Source organism: Heloderma suspectum, chromosome 1, assembly GCF_057233095.1.
Source record: "Heloderma suspectum isolate Gila_16-S chromosome 1, 16-S_ref, whole genome shotgun sequence".
NCBI classification, from domain to species: Eukaryota; Metazoa; Chordata; class Lepidosauria; order Squamata; family Helodermatidae; genus Heloderma; species Heloderma suspectum.
In genome coordinates this window covers 3619079-3636005 of record NC_139458.1, presented here as the reverse complement: position 1 = coordinate 3636005, position 16927 = coordinate 3619079, and the positions used below count along the sequence as shown (strand labels likewise).

Genomic DNA, 16927 nt, shown 5'->3' with positions numbered 1-16927 from the left:
TCAAGGGAGAAAGAGCTCAGCAAGAACATGAAGCATGAGACTGCATGAGGCTACTTAGTCTGACCCCCGATATGGCTGCTACACTTTCACACTTTCCTTGTGGAGCCTGGAGGGGCAGGAAGCCTCTCTTATTGGTTGAGCAGCCCCTGCCACTCAGATGACGTTCACTCCAACCCGCCACCCCCCCCCCAAAGTAAGTTACGTGAAGCCACTTAAAGCAGTGCGATGTACACCCTCGTGGAGCCCTGCCCGGGCCAAAAGCGGCTCTTACAAAAATGCGGGTGAGCCACTCCTCCCTTCTTCCGTTGTCATGGAGACAGGGCCCGGGGTTTGACTCAGTAGTAGGCAGCTTCCAATGCCCAAGGACTGTATCTGCTCTTGGCCTACACAAGCCCTTCAGGTGCACGTTGAGAAGGTGAATCGCTTGCATTCTCAAGAGGCTGTTTGTGTGGAAGACTTTGGACAGGGATATGCAGCATTTCATGGGCAGCCTTTGAGGACACCTGACAAGACAGGCTAGGATTTCAAAGCAAGGTCGTAGCTCCTGCTGCAGGTTCACTGGGTTTAGGAAGTGAAGCAACAAGCGCTTTGCAGACAGCCCCTTGGATACCCAGGGGACAGGCTGTTTTCTGGATCAATACTGGAGGTGCCTTTCACTTTTTTCCTCTGCTGCTAGAGCTGTGAGCCAGGTGCCAGGAGCACCTGGTTCAAAAAGGCTGTAGTGTGCCAGGCTCCCGAGGGGGAGAGATGTCTGGCCGTCCATTCCTCTCTCCCTCCCCTTCACCACTGCCAGGGCAGCAAGGGAGATATCTGGGGGGTCCTGGGGGGAGGGCAGTTAGAGGCTCACTGTGACGGGCTGAGGAGGGATTCTGAAATGAAAAATGACATCTGTGCCAGACAAAAAAAGCAGGTCTGCATGGCCTTTGCTAGAGTTAAAGGGTGTAACCGCTAAGGCTGGCTCCTACTTTGGATGACATGCCAGTTTTACCACTGGAACCCTGGGAGGAAAAGCTCAAGTGGAGAGAGGACATGACACCAACAGGCTCACGTGTGGAGCCCAGACTAGCTGGACCAGCAAGAACGGTGAGAAGACAACAGCTGCAGCCAAACTTGGATGGTGCAGATGTAGAATGGGCAGCAAATGGAGCAAGAGAGACAAAGAGAACTCCCTCTTCCTTCTCAGGCCCCATCAGAGCCAAAAGTTGGAACAGGATTTGCACCACCCATTGGAATGATTTTTTAAACTCACTGCTGTTTGTCTGCCGCGTCGGTGTGTGTTTTCTGCCCTGAACATTCTGAGCACTGTAATCGGTAATAAAAATAACCACAACTCCAAAAAATGGGCTGCGTGGAGATTTATTTCTGGTCCTAAATGTCTGAGATGCATGTGTGCAGCAGAGTCCAAATAAGGAAGGAGAGGATCTCCATCTAGTGGAAACACTGAACCCCTGCCTCCATTGTACCTATCGGCTTGTTGCAAATAAAACGTGTGCTGTAGCACCCCATGTTTTGCATTCTCTCCTTTGCTCTCATATCCTCTTCAGAGAACGTTGTTTTCTCCAAAGTCATGAAAGATATAGTAAATTCACAGTGGAATAAAATGAGGGGCCCCTCAGGTGCTGCGATAGCTTGATCCCACCCTTCACTCCCACCCCGCACCCCCAATCCTTTGGGCTCTTGAAATCAGTAGACTGAGCAGTGGTGTCCGACAGGTGCCACGTCTGCCCCACTGACCACGCACGGCCAAGCAACATGCACCAAGAGTTATTGTACATGCAGCAGATCCCTCTTAGGGCTCTTGGCACACGGGAGGTACGACTGATGGGTGGGGTCTTGTTTCTGGACACCCCCCCCCCCCCGAGCAGACTATTGGCACTGCTGGTGCTGACAGTGATACGCCCTTGTCTGAGAGAGCGCGGCTGAATCAAGGCCTCAGGTGATTGGAACTGACGAAGTGGAGAGGGCAGGCATCTCTTCGCGGGGGTGGGGGAGCCTCATATTTAACAATGGGCACTAAAAAAAAAAAAGCCCCTTCATGGATCACTGCCTTGTTGTGGCGAAGGGGCTTGCGTAACTCAGTGAAGCCATAAGCTATGCCGTGCAGGGCCACCCAAGACGGACAGGTCATGGCAGAGAGTTCTGACAAAATGTGGTCCACTGGAGAAGGAAATGGCAACCCACTCCAGTATTCTTGCCAAGAAAACCCCATGGAACAGATTTTACTTTCTTGGGCTCCAAGATCACCGCAGATGGTGACTGTAGCCATGAAATTAAAAGACGCTTGCTCCTTGGGAGGAAAGCTATGGCAAACCTAGACAGCATAGTAAGAAGCAGAGACATCACCTTGCCGACAAAGGTCCGTCTAATCAAAGCTATGGTTTTCCCAGTAGTAATGTATGGCTGTGAGAGCTGGACTATAAGGAAGGCTGAGCGCCGAAGAATTGATGCTTTCGAACTGTGGTGCTGGAGAAGACTCTTACGAGTCCCCTGGACTGCAAGGAGGTCAAATCAGTCCATCCTAAAGGAAATCAACCCTGAGTGCTCATTGGAAGGACAGATACTGAAGCTGAAGCTCCAATATTTTGGCCACCTAATGCGAAGAGAAAACTCCCTGGAAAAGACCCTGATGCTGGGAAAGACTGAAGGCAAAAGGAGAAGGGGACGGCAGAGGATGAGATGGCTAGATAGCATCACGGATGCAATGAATATGAACTTGAGCACGCTCCGGGAAAGAGCGCAGGACAGGAAGGCCTGGCGTGCTATGGTCCATGGGGTCACGAAGAGTCGGACACGACTGAACAACTGAACAACAACAACACTAAAAAAGATCAGAAGAGCCTGGCTGGATCGGACAGTCTGGAAACAGGTTGGAAACTTCAGCTGGTCCAAAACAGGGCAGTGAGACCGTTAACAGGGACCGGCCTATTTCATCATACTACGTCAGTGCTTTATGGTCTGCACTGGCTACTAGTCCATTTCTGGGCCCAAGTCAAAGTGCTAGTATTAACCTACAAAGCCCTAAACAGTTACCTGATAGTCTCCTCCCATATATACCTGCCCAGACACTAAGATCAGCTTCAGAGGCCCTTCTTTGGATGTCCCTGCCAAATGAGGTGAGGCGGGCAGCTACGAATGAGAGGGCATTTTCAGTGGTGGCACCACGGATGTGGATGCCCGCCACAGAGAGGCTTGCCTGGTGCCTACATCATACTCTTTTCGGCACCAGGTGAAGACCTTTTTTCCTCCCAGGCTTTTTAGTCTCTCCAGGCGCAGTCCTACAGGATGCTCCCTGGCTACTCGGGAAGCCTCTAAACGTGGAGGCTTATGAGTGTCCTATACGGAGGAGGCGCGTTGCACCTTCCGCTCTGCATTTAAGGCAATTTCCCGTCTAGCAGTGGCTTCGGGGAGGGAAGGAGGCTGGGGACAGCTGAGGATACCTTGTATTCCCATGTCCCTAGTTTCCTCCCCTCCCCACTCCCAGGAATGCCCCTTTCCCCTCTTACAAATTCAAGTTTGCGAGCTTGTAACAGCAACTAGCATGGTTCTCTCCATGCTGGCTGCGAGGGGGAGGGGCGGGGAGGGTGGTTTCCTGGGTCTGAGCTTGGGGCAAGGAAACCAAAGAATCCTCTGTCCCCCAGATGCTGTCTCAGGGGCATAGGATTGCTTTCCCCATTTTACAAATTGCATTGATGCTGGCTTTTACTCTTTTAACTTTGCTTTTATTCCATTTTGAACTTAAGGTTTTTATATTTTGTTTTCCTATATTATTGTGTTTTATGCTTTTAAGTTTTGTTTTGTGAACTGCGCTGGGTCCATCCAGTTCAGCAACACATTTCTAATGGTGGTCAGCCTGGAAGCACACGAGACAAAGGCCTTGATGGCAGTGGCCATTCTGTGCTGCTGCTCCCCAGCAAAGTGTTCAGAGGGATACTTGTCTGTGAACGTGTTGAAGAGGCTGCCCTGTGAATAGGGATGGCAGAGAATTCCGCCACGGATCTCAGTGAGGCCGAATGCCAGTGCATTCAGCCCCCCGAAATCTGTGGCGGAACAGCCTGCCACACCCCCGCGGATCCCTCCGGGACAAGACTTACCTGGGGCAGATCTTCAGGGCGGCGGCGGCTCCAGTGGCAGCTTCGGCAGCTGCAGCTCTGGCGGCTGGTCTTCCGACCAGCTGCCGCCGCCACCATTTGCAGTCTTGTCGGGTTTTTTTTTTTTACGTAGCCTATCACGTCTGGCTTAAAAAAAAATAAAAAAGCGTACACAAATGGCGGTGGCTACGGCCGCCGCCATTTGCATTCCTTATTTTTGGGTCAAGACGCCCAAAAATAAGGAATGCAAATGGCAGCAGCTGTAGCCGCTGCCATTTGCATATGTGCGTGTTGTTGTTTTTTTAAGCCAGACACGATAGGCTACGTAAGTCTTTACGTAGCCTATCACGGCTGACTACAGGGATGCAAACGGCGGCGGCTATGGCTGCCACCATTTGCGTCCCTGCTAGCCAGCGGCTGGATGTCTGGCTGCTGGCGGAGCCGGCTGGCAGCTCTGCGGAATCCCCACGGAGCGGAGCCAGCTGGCTGGCCAGAATTCCGGGGGGAGGGACAGAGCGCCTCCCACCCCCCCAGCGGAACCCGGCAGAGCCAGGTAAGGGGAGTTTCATACATCCTTACCTGTGAATGACATGATGTCTGAAGAAGCATGCAGCCTGCTACGCTGCTGCTCACAAGTACTCTGGATCAGGGCCTTGGTCTACAGAAAGGCATTCCTGTAATATATCCTTGAATATATGTGACTGAGTCAGTAATCAGTAAAGCTGCGGCTGCTATATAAAGCCAATCACAGCGACATTTAATTCTGGTTATAAGTCCCCATGCCTGAAGTCCCCATGCCTGAAGCTGAAGCAGCTGCGGCTGGTTAATTCTGGTTATAAGTCCCCATGCCTGAAGCTGAAGCAGCTGCGGCTGCTATATAAAGCCAATCACAGCGACATTTAATTCTGGTTATAAGTCCCCATGCCTGAAGTCTCCTAGATAAGGCTACTTTCTGTGCTGATTTATAATGATGGCCTTGTAGGCCCCTTCCAACCATACTATTCTATGATTCTACGATAATTGTTAGACTGCTTCTCAAGAAGCCTTCCCTTGACCCCCCCAGACTTCAAACTAGACTTTTCAAGGACTTGAAAGGCTGCCACAGAGAGGAAGGCCAGGGTCTCTTCTCGATCATCCCAGAGTGCAGGACACAGAATCATGGGCTCAAGTGACAGGAAGCCAGATTCCGGCTGAACATCAGGAAAAACGTCCTGACTGTCAGAGCAATACGACAATGGAACCAATTACCTGGGGAGGCGGTGGGCTCTCCCACACTGGAGGCGTTCGAGACGAGGCTGGACAGCCATTTGTCAGGGATGCTCTGACTTGGATTCCTGCACTGAGCAGGGGGTTGGACTCGATGGCCTTGCAGGCCCCTTCCAGCCCTACTATTCTATGATTCTAACCCTCACCCTCACCCCCTCACCCTAGCCCCACCCCACCCCTACCCCTATCATCCCAGAGTGCAGGACATGGAATAATGGGCTCAAGTGACAGGAAGCCAGGTTCCGGCTGAACAACAGGAAAAACTTCCTGACTGTTAGAGCAGTACGACAATGGAACCCATGACCTGGGGAGGTGGTGGGCTCTCCCGCCCTGGAGGCGTTCCAGACGAGGCTGGGCAGCCATCTGCCAGGGATGCTCTGACTTGGATTCCTGCATCGAGCAGGGGGTTGGACTGGATGGCCTTGCAGGCCCCTTCCCACCCACTATTCTGTGACCCTATGTGAGATACCCAAAAAATATGTATCCGCGCGTGTGAAATGTGGAGGGCAGCTGCCTTATTTGTGCGCGGCTATCATTAACGGCGATCCAGCCAGGGTCGATTGCTGGCCCTTCCCCAGCTCCAACGGTGTTGCACCAGCAGTAACGACTGCGAGCGCGACGGAACGCTGCGCCGGCTCGTCCCGTTCCGGCGGCGATGGCCGGGCCGGGCCGGCGGCCGCGCCTGAAGCGCGCGCTTTCCGTGGCGGCGGCCGGGGCTCCTGCCGGGACGCGCGCGGCGGCGCGGCGAGGACGGCCCGTGCGCTGCCGGGGAGGAGGCGCATCCCCGGCCCGGCAGCCCTCCCGGAGCCTGCAGCGGCGGCGGCGGCGGCGGCGGCGGCGGCGGCACCAGCTGCGGCCTCCCGCGCTTCCGCGCGCGCCGGGCCCGCCAGGCTCCACAATGGCCGCTGCGGGCGCGCAGGAGCCGACGACACTTCCGCCCGCGCGCCGGCCAATCCGCGGCGGCCGGGCGGCGCGCGGCGGATTCGAACGCGGCGCGCGTTGCGGCGGGCGGCGGTGAGCGGGCGGCGGGCGGCGGCCTGGCGGGCCCACGGGGCCGCGGCGCGTCGTGCCCCGGCGCGCTCCTCGGCCCGGCGCCAGCCGGAGCCCGCCGCGGCGCCCCGCCCCGCGGCGCCCGGCCGCCAGAGCGCCCTCCGGGAGCCGCGCCCCTCGCACGCCCGCGGCGGGCCGGCGCCCCGCGCGCTTCGTGGCCCGCCGGCGCCCTGCGCGGGGCGCCGGAGGGAGGCCGGCGGCCGCGGAATCACGCGCGGCGGCTCCTGCGCGGCAGCGGCGCCGGCCGGGCCGGGCCGGGCCGGGCCGGGCGAGCCGAGCTCCGCCGCGGCGCCTGGGCCGCGCGCCCTCGCGCCGGGCGAGCTGGACGCGCGCGGAGCCGGCGAGGCGTGCGGCGCGGAGCCGCCGGAGGGGGGCCCGGCGGCGCGGCGCGCTGCTCGGCGGCTTTGCCCCGAGGCGGCGCCTGCGTAGACACGCTTCTTTCTGATCTCGTCCCCCGCAGGGAGCTCCGGGCAGAGTCCGCTGCCCGCTTCAGCATCGCCGCTGCTTTCCGGCAGAAGGGAAGAAATGTCCTTGAAAGCGGTTCCCCTAGGCAGCGTCCCGGGAGGCACGCCTGTAGAGGACCTTGTGAAGTTCCGAGGGGGTTGCGTTTCTGATTCAGCTGCAGAAGAAGCCGTGTGCCCCTCCGCGGCCCTTGCTTGCCGGAATGTTTGCTCGGGAAAAGGCCTGAACAGAGGAAACCTCTTGCAATCCACTTTAATACGTGGTGGGAGCCACGCTAAAGAATTCCTTGACCTCAGTGAGATAAAACCAGCTTCTGAAGAAGGATCAGGGCCACTTTCCTCTTGTCTGAAACATGAAGTTATGGCACCAGCAAGGAATGGCTTCTTAAAGCGTAAAGCTTGTGAGCCGTTATCACTTGAGTCTCCAGCAAAAGTCTTTTCAAGAATGAAGACCAGGGCAGCTCTTGCCAAACAGCAGAACAAGCCTCTAGAAAATAAATTATTAGACACCAACAGCACCACAGATTATATTCTCACTCCTGAGAGGCATCTGACCCTTTTGGGAGGACAAGAAAAAAAATACACACCAGAAGATAAGCCAAAGGAAAGGCTGGCTGAGGAGCCTGTTGGAGAAGCCAATGTGGAAAAAGGTTTGTTGTACCATTTCTGCCAAGGAAATGTGTGTTGGGAGCTTCACGCTTGGATGTGTTGGGTATAATTGCCAATATAGCTCTTCAGCTATCGTCCTTGGCTACAGCTCCTGGCCAGGAGTGGAGGTAATTGGTCATACCACCTCCATTCTCCTTAACCAAGCTTCTGCTGTCAAGTATTGCTTTGTTCTAGATTTGCCTTCAGTGTGATGCTGACTGGCTCATTTGTTACCTTTACCCATTCTATTTTCCTGTAATGTAATACTTTGTAGCTCATTCCATCTTTTTCTTTACACCCTGCACATTCCTGTATTGCATGTATATGTCTGCTTTAACCCACATTCATCTCCCACTACCCCCTCTGCAGAGGGGCAGTCGTCCTTCATGGAGGCAGGTCCAGGATCTGCTAATAGCAGTATGCAAGCAAAAAGAGTTGGCCAACAGTACAATAGTGGGGTGGGGAAATAGTTGACCAGGACAACTCATTTTAAATGCAGTTTTAAACCAGTGTTCTTCAAACTGTGTTCTGGGGAACCCCTGGGATCCCTCAGAAGCCTATCTGGATTTCCTTGGTGTTAGTAGTTTTCCTCTGCTGTGATTGAATGTTACTGTGCAAATTTTAAATTGGGAGCCTCGTGGAATGCGCGTTCTAACTCAGTGGCTGTTGAGAACCAGTATTTCCTGGGTTTGTGAAGCAGACAAAATTTTTGTATTTTCTGTTTCAGCGCCCAGTATTGCAACAGGCAAAAATGTGTGCTGTGCAGTAACAGGCCCTCTGGTTTTGGAATCGCCTCACAAGTTTTTCTCGCGCATGAAACAGAAGTTGCTGCAGAAACCATTACAAAGAGGTACTTCTCCCCACATGCCGTGAATGATTTTATATATGTTTGTCCGGTTAATGTTTTCTTTTTCAGTCTTCAGACTGCGATAGAAACATCTTGCAGACATTGAAGGAAGTATTCTTTCCTAGTGATGGATGTTCCATTTTTATCCCTTCTCCATCACAGTAACATAGAAGTATTAAATTATTTGCATTTGCATTTATTTTTCTGTTTTGCATTGCATGTACTATTGATCGCTACTGATCAGAGTCATTGACCTGGTTTGTGCTATCAAAATAAACCGCCTTGGCTTTTAAGTCACAGTGGCTTATTTAAATTGCGGTGTGTGCTGAGCGTATGCCGGGCACAATTTCCATAACCACCACCCGGGGCAGCTTATCATCTCATCCAAACTCGGGCAACATGGCTTGTTGGAGGAACCTGAAGGAACACCTGCTCCCATGTCAGCTTGCCTGTACATAAGAACAAAGGAGCCGTGCTGGATCAGACCAAGGCCCATCTAGTCCAGCATCCTGTTTCCCACATTGACCAACAAGGTGCCTAAGGGAAGCCACCAAGTGGGACATGAGTGCAGGAGCACCCTCCTGCCCTCGTTCCCCAGCAACTGGTGTACATAGGCATGCTGCCCCTGATACTGGAGGGTCAATAGCCATTGAGAGCCCCATCCTCCACGGATTTGTCCAGTCCTGTTTAAAAGGGAGGGGCTGTAGCTCAGTGCGACAGAGCACATTCTTTCCAGGCAGAAGGTTCCAGGTTGGATCCCCACCTCCAGGTAGGGCGAGGAAAGGATCTTGCCTGAAATCCTGGAGAGCCGCTGCCACTCAGTGTTGACAATACTGGCCTAGATGGGCAAGTGGCCTGATTCCATATAAGGCAGCTTCCCATGTTCCAAGTTGGTGGCCATCACTACATACATTGTGGTCATCTGCTGATGCCCTCCTCTGAGCGCCTCTGCCTTCTGGGGTGAGGCAGGTGGTGACTGGGAAGAGGTCTCTTTGAAGAGCGTCATGTATTAATTCAAGCAAACAGAATGCTTGTAGGGGACAAAATCTTGGCTATACGGATGTATGTTAACTAACACTGAAATGTGAGTTACCAGTTTGTGTTTCTTGTGTTCTCCGTAGTAGATGACTCATTTTGCCAAACCAAGGAAAAGGTCCCTCGTTCACCTGCAGCGAAGCAAACCTCAATCACATCCGATTCAGCCAAACAACGAGATGATCTTAATGGAGAATGTCTAAAGACAACTTTTGGTCAGGATGATGAATTTCTTGTAGAACCAGCTGAATTGGGCAATGAGTCTTTTGACATGGCACTTAATGCTACAGACATGAGCTATGATCCTGTTAAACCCAGAGACCCCTTGGAAGAAATGACACCTGGGATGCTTCCTCAAGAGGGAAGAGTGTTGCACCAATGCAATGAGCGTCTTGGCCAGAAAGGGCAGCAAGTGGTGGGGGCTGGGCCTCAGAGGCCTTCCCAACATCTGTGCGATATTATTTTTGCCACTCCAAAAGTCCACATACCACGGAAGCAAAAACCATCACTGGCTAGTTCCGAGGTGCCCTTGGAGGTACCTTACACCAACACAAGCAGTGATGCAGATGAGGAGGTAGGTTGTCCTGTGTTAAAATCATATTCTTTCATTGGTGGTGGCGGTTTCAGTTTGGAAATGCTTATTAAAAACATGGAAATCTGAAAGGCTCGGTAAACATCCCGCTTTACGTGGGTTACATCTGTGATTTTCATGCCACCAGTGACATGGAGAAAAGCTGCCCTGTCGATTTTTATTTGTTTCATTTCATTTCTATACCGCCCAATAGCTGAAGCTCTCTGCGTGGTTCACAAAAATTAAAACCAAACAGTACACAATAAAAAATTTAAAATATATAGAACATTAAAATCACAATATAACAGTTGTTGTTGTTGTTCAGTCGTTCAGTCGTGTCCGACTCTTGACCCCATGGACCATAGCACGCCAGGCCTTCCTGTCCTGCGCTCTCTCCCAGAGCATGCTCAAGTCCATATTCATTGCATCAGTGATGCTATCTAGCCATCTCATTCTCTGCCGTCCCCTTCTCCTTTTGCCTTCAAGCTTTCCCAGCATCAAGATCTTTTCCAGAGAGTTTTCTCTTCGCATTAGGTGGCCAAAATATTTCAGCTTCAGCTTCAGTATCTGTCCTTCCAATGAGCACTCAGGGTTGATTTCCTTTAGGATGGACTGATTGGACCTCCTTGCAGTCCAGGGGACCCATAAGAGTCTTCTCCAGCACCACAGTTCGAAAGCATCAATTCTCCGGCGCTCAGCCTTCCTTATAGTCCAGCTCACAGCCATACGTTACTACTGGGAAAACCATAGCTTTGATTAGACGAACCTTTGTCGGCAAGGTGATGTCTCTGCTTCTTACTATGCTGTCTAGGGTTGCCATAGCTTTCCTCCCAAGGAGCAAGCGTCTTTTAATTTCATGGCTACAGTCACCGTCTGCGGTGATCTTGGAGCCCAAGAAAGTAAAATCTGTCACTGCTTCCATTTCTTCCCCTTCTATATGCCAGGAAGTGATGGGGCCAGATGCCACGATCTTCGTTTTTTTTAATGTTGAGTTTCAAACCAGCTTTTGCACTCTCCTCTTCCACCCTCAACAAGAGGCTCTTTAGATCCTCTTCGCTTTCTGCCATTAGGGTGGTATCATCTGCGTATCTGAGGTTGTTGATCATTCTCCCGGCAATCTTAATTCCGACCTGTGATTCATCCAACCCAGCGTTTCTCATGATGTACTTTGCATATAAGTTAAATAAGCAGGGCGACAATATACAGCCTTGTCATACTCCTTTCCCAATTTTGAACCAGTTGGTTGTTCCATGTCCGGTTCTTACTGTTGCTTCTTGACCCTCGTACAGGTTTCTCAGGAGACAGGTAAGGTGGTCTGGTACTCCCATCTCTTTAAGAATTTGCCACAGTTTGTTGTGATCCACACAATCAAAGGCTTTAGCGTAGTCAATGAAGCAGAAATAGACATTTTTCTGGAATTCTCTTGCTTTCTCCATGATCCAGCGAATGTTGGCGATTTGATCTCTAGTTCCTCTGCCTCTTCGAAACCCAGCTTGTACTTCCGGTAGTTCTCGGTTCGCATGCTGCTGAAGCCTAGCTTGTAGGATTTGGAGTATCACCTTGCTTGGATGTGAAATGAGCACAATTGTCCGGTAGTTTGAACACTCTTTGGCATTGCCCTTCTTTGGGATTGGAATGTAAACTGACCTTTTCCAGTCTTGTGGCCACTGTTGAGTGTTCCAAATTTGTTGGCATATTGAGTGCAGCGCTTTAACAGCATCATCTTTTAGCATCTTAAATAGCTCAGCTGGAATACTGTCATCTCCGCTAGCTTTGTTGTTAGTAATGCTTCCTAAGGCCCACTTGACTTCACTCTCGAGGATGTCCAGCTCAAGTTCAGTGACCGCACTATCATGGCTATCAGGGATATTCAGATCTTTCCTGTATAGTTCTTCTGGGTATTCTTTCCACCTGTTCATAATCTCATCAGCTTCTGTTAGGTCCCTGCCTTCTTTGTCCTTTATCATGCCCGTCTTTGCACAAAACGTTCCCTTGAGATCTCCGATTTTCTTGAAGAGATCTCTAGTCTTTCCCATTCTGTTGTTTTCCTCGATTTCTTTGCATTGTTCATTTAAGAAGGCCATCTTGTCTCTCCTTGCTATTCTCTGGAACTCTGCATTCAGTTGGATATATCTTCCCCTTTCTCCCTTGCTTTTCGCTTCCCTTCTTTCCTCAGCTACTTGTAAAGCCTCATCAGAGACAGCCACTTTGCTTTCTTGCATTTCTTTTTCTTTGAGATGGATTGAGTTGCTGCCTCCTGAACAGTGTTACGGACCTCCATCCATAGTTCCTCAGGCACTCTGTCTATCAGGTCTAATCCCTGAAATCTATTCCTCACCTCCACTGTATATTCATAAGGGATATGATTTAGGTCATACCTGAATGGTTTAGTGGTTTTTCCTACGTTCTTCAATTTAAGCTGAAATTTTGCAACAAGAAGCTCATGATCTGAGCCACAGTCAGCTCCAGGTCTTGTTTTTACTGACTGACTGGAGCTTCTCCATCTTTGGCTGCAAAGGACATAATCAATCTGATTTCGATATTGACCGTCTTGTGATGTCCATGTGTAGAGTTGCCTCTTGTGCTGTTGGAAAAGCGTGTTTGCTATGATCAGCGTGTTCTCTTGGCAAAGCTCTATGAGCCTTTGTCCGGCTTCATTTTGTACACCAAGGCCATGCTTGCCTGTTATCCCGGTGATTTCTTGACTTCCTACTTTAGCATTCCAATCCCCTATGATGAAGAGGACATCTTTTTTTGATGTTAGTTCTAGAAGGTGTTGTAGGTCTTCATAGAACCGATCAACCTCAGCTTCTTCGGCCTCAGTGGTTGGGGCATAGACTTGAATTACTTTGATGTTGAATTGTTTGCCTTGGATTTGTACTGAGATCATTCTTTCGTTTTTAAGATTGTACCCCAGTACTGCTTTTCCCACCCTTTTGTTGACTATGAGTGCTACTCCATTTCTTCTAAGGGATTCTTGCCCACAGTAGTAGATATGATGGTCACCTGAATTAAATTTGCCCATACTTGTCCACTTGTCCAAAGAGTGCTTATCAATGGGACATTCTCAAACTGGGGAGAGGTAATGAGTGGGGTACCACAGGGCTCAGTCTTGGGCCTGGTGCTCTTCAACATTTTTATTAATGACTTGGAGGAGGAGGTGCAGGGAATGCTGATCAAATTTGCAGATGACACCAAATTGGGTGGGATAGCTAATACTTTGGAAGACAGAAACAAAATTCAAAGTGATCTGGATAGACTGAAGCGCTGGGCAGAAAAGAACAGAATGACATTGAATAGGGATAAATGCCAAGTTCTGCACCTAGGAAAAAGAAACCAAATGCACATTTACAAGATGGGGGATACGTGGCTCAACCACACTACAAGCGAGAAGGATCTTGGAATTGTTGTCCATCACAAGCTGAATATGAGCCAACAATGTGATGTGGCTGCAAAAAAGGCAAATGCTCTTTTGGGCTGCATTCATAGACGTATAGCTTCCAAATCCCGGGAAGTACTAGTTCCCCTCTACTCAGCACTGGTTAGGCCTCATCTGGAGTACTGTGTCCAGTTCTGGGCACCACACTTGAAGAAGGATGCAGACAAACTGGAGAGGGTTCAGAGGAGGGCAACAAAGATGATCAGGGGACTGGAAACAAAGTGCTATGAAGAGAGACTGAAAGAACTGGGCATGTTTATCCTTGAGAAGAGAAGACTGAGGGGAGATATGATAGCGCTCTTCAAGTCCTTGAAAGGTTGTCACAGAGAAGAAGGCCAGGATCTCTTCTTGATCATCCCAGAGTACAGGACACGGAATAATGGGCTCAAGTGACAGGAAGCCAGATTCCGGCTGAACATCAGGAAAAACTTCCTGACTGTGAGAATAATACGACAATGGAACCAATTACCTGGGGAGGTGGTGGGCTCTCCCACACTGGAGGCGTTCGAGACGAGGCTGGACAGCCATCTGTCAGGGATGCTCTGACTTGGATTCCTGCATTGAGCAGGGGGTTGGACTCGATGGCCTTGTAGGCCCCTTCCAGCCCTACTATTCTATGATTCTGTGATTTTAGTTTGCTGATTCCCAAGATATCGATGTTCAATCTTGCCATCTCATGTTTGACCACCTCCAGCTTACCTTGATTCATTGATCTTACATTCCAGGTTCCTAAACAATATTGTTCTTTACCGCATCGGATTTTCTTTTCACCACCAGACACATCCACAGCTGAGTGTCCTTTCGGCTTTGGCCCAGCCGCTTCACTCTTTCTGGCGCTACTTGGAAATACCCTCTGCTCTTCCCCAGTAGTATATTGGCCACCTTCCGACCTGAAGGGCTCATCTTCCGGCCTCATCTCTTTTAGCCTTGTGATACGTTCCATGGGGTTTTCTTGGCAAGAATACTGGAGTGGGTTGCCATTTCCTTCTCCAGTGGACCACATTTTGTCAGAACTCTCTGCCATGAGCTGTCCGTCTTGGGTGGCCCTGCACGGCATAGCTTATGGCTTCACTGAGTTACGTAAGCCCCTTCGCCACAACAAGGCAGTGATCCATGAAGGGGCAGTGATCCATGAATACAACCACAATAAAACCTAGCAGCAGTGCAGGAGTTTAAAATACAGATTTAAAACAGCAAAGCTAAAAGTCTAGAATGCTAAAATGCCTGGGAAAATAAAAAGGTCTTCACCTGGCGCCGAAAGGAATCCAATGTAGGTGCCAGGCGAACCTCACTAGGGAGCTCATTCCAGAGCTGGGGTGCCACAGCAGAGAAAGCCCTTCTCCTAGTAGCCACCCGCCTCACTTCTTTTGGCAGGGGCTCATGGAGGGGGGCCGCTGATGATGATCTTAAGGTCCGGGCAGGCACATATGGGAGGAGGCGATCCTTCAGATAACCTGGCTCCAAGCCGTTAAGGGCTTTGAATGTTAATACCAGCACTTTGAATCGGGCCCGGAAATGGACTAGCAGCTAGGGATGTCAGAGAATTTCGCCACGAATCTTGGGGAGGCCAAATGCCAGCGCATTCAGCCCCCTGAAATAGGTGGCGAAACGGTCTGCCGCCCCCAGGACGGGACTTACGTTCGGCGAATCTTCCTGGCGGCTGCGGCGGCGGTTCGGTGGTGGCGGCTGCGGCGGCTGGTCTTCTGACCGGCTGCCACCGCCGCCATTTCCAGGTTTAAAAAAACAAAACAAAACGTGATAGGCTACGTAAAGATTTATGTAGCCTATCACCGCTAAATTTTAAAAAAACACCGTGATAGGCTACGTAAATGTTTACGTAGCCTATCATGGCTGAGTAAACAAACAAAAAAATTGCGCGTACGCAAATGGCGGCGCCCATGGGTGCCGCCATTTGTGTTCCTTATTTTGGCACGTCTTAGTCTACGTTTACGTAGACTACGGCGAAAATAAGGGGAACGCAAATAGTGTAGCGTCTAAGCTATTTGCATTCCCTTTATTTTCGCCATTTTAGTCTACATAAATGTTTACGTAGACTAAGACGTGTCAAAATAAGGAACACAAATGTCGGCGGCCATGGGCGCCGCCATTTGCGTACGTGCGGGTTTTTTTTCTTTTAAATCAGCCGTGATAGGCTACGTAAACATTTACGTAGCCTATCACGGCTGACTGCAGGGACGCAAACGGCGGCGGCTATGGCCGCCGCCATTTGCGGACCCGGCCAGCCAGGATTCGGGGGGGGGGGGAGGACAGAGCGCCTCCCCCCCGGCCAGAATTTCAGGGGGAGGGCCGGAGCGCCTCCCCCCCACCGTGAATCAATTTCGTTAAAAGGTAAGTGACTTTTGTACATCCCTACTGGCAGCCAGTGTAGCTGGAAAAGTACTGGCATAATATGAGCTCACAGGCCAGTCCCTGTTAACTGTCTTGCTGCCCTATTTTGGACCAGCTGAAGTTTCCGGACCGTTTTCAAAGGCAGCCCCACGTATAACGCATTGCAGTAATCCAGACGAGAAGTTATCAGAGCATGGATCACTGTAGCTAGGCTCTCTCTGTCCAGATCAAGGCATAGTTAGTATACCAGCCTAAGCTGATAAAAAGTGCTCCGTGCCACTGAGTTCACTTGTGCCTCAAGTGACAGTTCTGGATGCACCTCGAAACCACTTTGGCCTCTTACGTTGTGAGTGGCCCACCAGGTCCCTTCTTGTTCTTGCCTGCTTCATTTCAGGCAATGGGGTTAAGCGTGTTCGAGGAAGTTTTAAACAGCTGGGTGCATGAACACTGCAGTCTATTTTATGTCCCCTGCTCTAGTCAGCCTCTCCCCAGTCCTGCTGCAGTGTGTAAGAGGACAAAGCATAGCTAGCAAACACCTCTGTGGCCAGGAAAAATGCACAGCTTGCTGGCTTCTGCTAGACCAGCTCCTTGCCAAGCATGCAGTTTTCATAGCCCCACACACATCTTCTCTCACGGACCTTTAATACAGATAGCACTATGAGAGTGACACATACAGCTCTTTTCACTCTTAGAGTTAGTTGCTGTGGTGGTAGAAAAGGAGAACAGGAGACAATGTTGTGGAGGTTTCCCTCAACCAACTTCAAAGAGCCAGTGCCTAGAAGGGACAAAGAATCAGCTACACGTAGGGATGGCGGAGAATTTCTCCCTGAATCTTCGGGTGGCCGAGCGCCAACGCATTCGGCCCCCCGAAATCGGCAGTGAAATTCTCTGCCACCTCCCCCCCCCCCCCCGGGATGGGACTTACCGTAGCCGAATGTCCCTCCTGGCGGCGGGGGCGGGGGCGGCAGCCGGTCTTTTGACCGGCTGCCGCCGCCGCCATTACAGCTGAAGTAAAAAAAACCAACAACCCCGTGATAGGCTACGTAACAATTAACGTAGCCTATCACGGCTAGATCTCCAAAGTCAGCTGTGATAGGCTACGTTTATCGTTACGTAGCCTATCACAGGTGGCTTTGAGGGAAAAAAAAAGCGCATATGCAAATGGCGGCCCCC

The 16927-nt window shown here is 51.0% G+C and overlaps 1 protein-coding gene across 2 annotated transcripts in view; it reads left to right on the top strand.

The window, feature by feature from the left end:
- The first annotated feature begins 6333 nt into the window (after positions 1–6333).
- The window catches only part of MIS18BP1 (MIS18 binding protein 1), a 36704-nt gene continuing 26110 nt past the window's right edge, over positions 6334–16927 (top strand). For both annotated transcript variants that reach the window (XM_084833541.1, XM_084833551.1), the window contains exons 1-4: positions 6334–6368; positions 6865–7515; positions 8241–8363; positions 9482–9969. In XM_084833541.1, coding sequence (XP_084689667.1) covers positions 6930–7515; positions 8241–8363; positions 9482–9969 — 1197 coding nt within the window. In that variant the 5' untranslated portion in view covers positions 6334–6368; positions 6865–6929. The remainder of the gene's footprint in view (positions 6369–6864; positions 7516–8240; positions 8364–9481; positions 9970–16927) is intronic.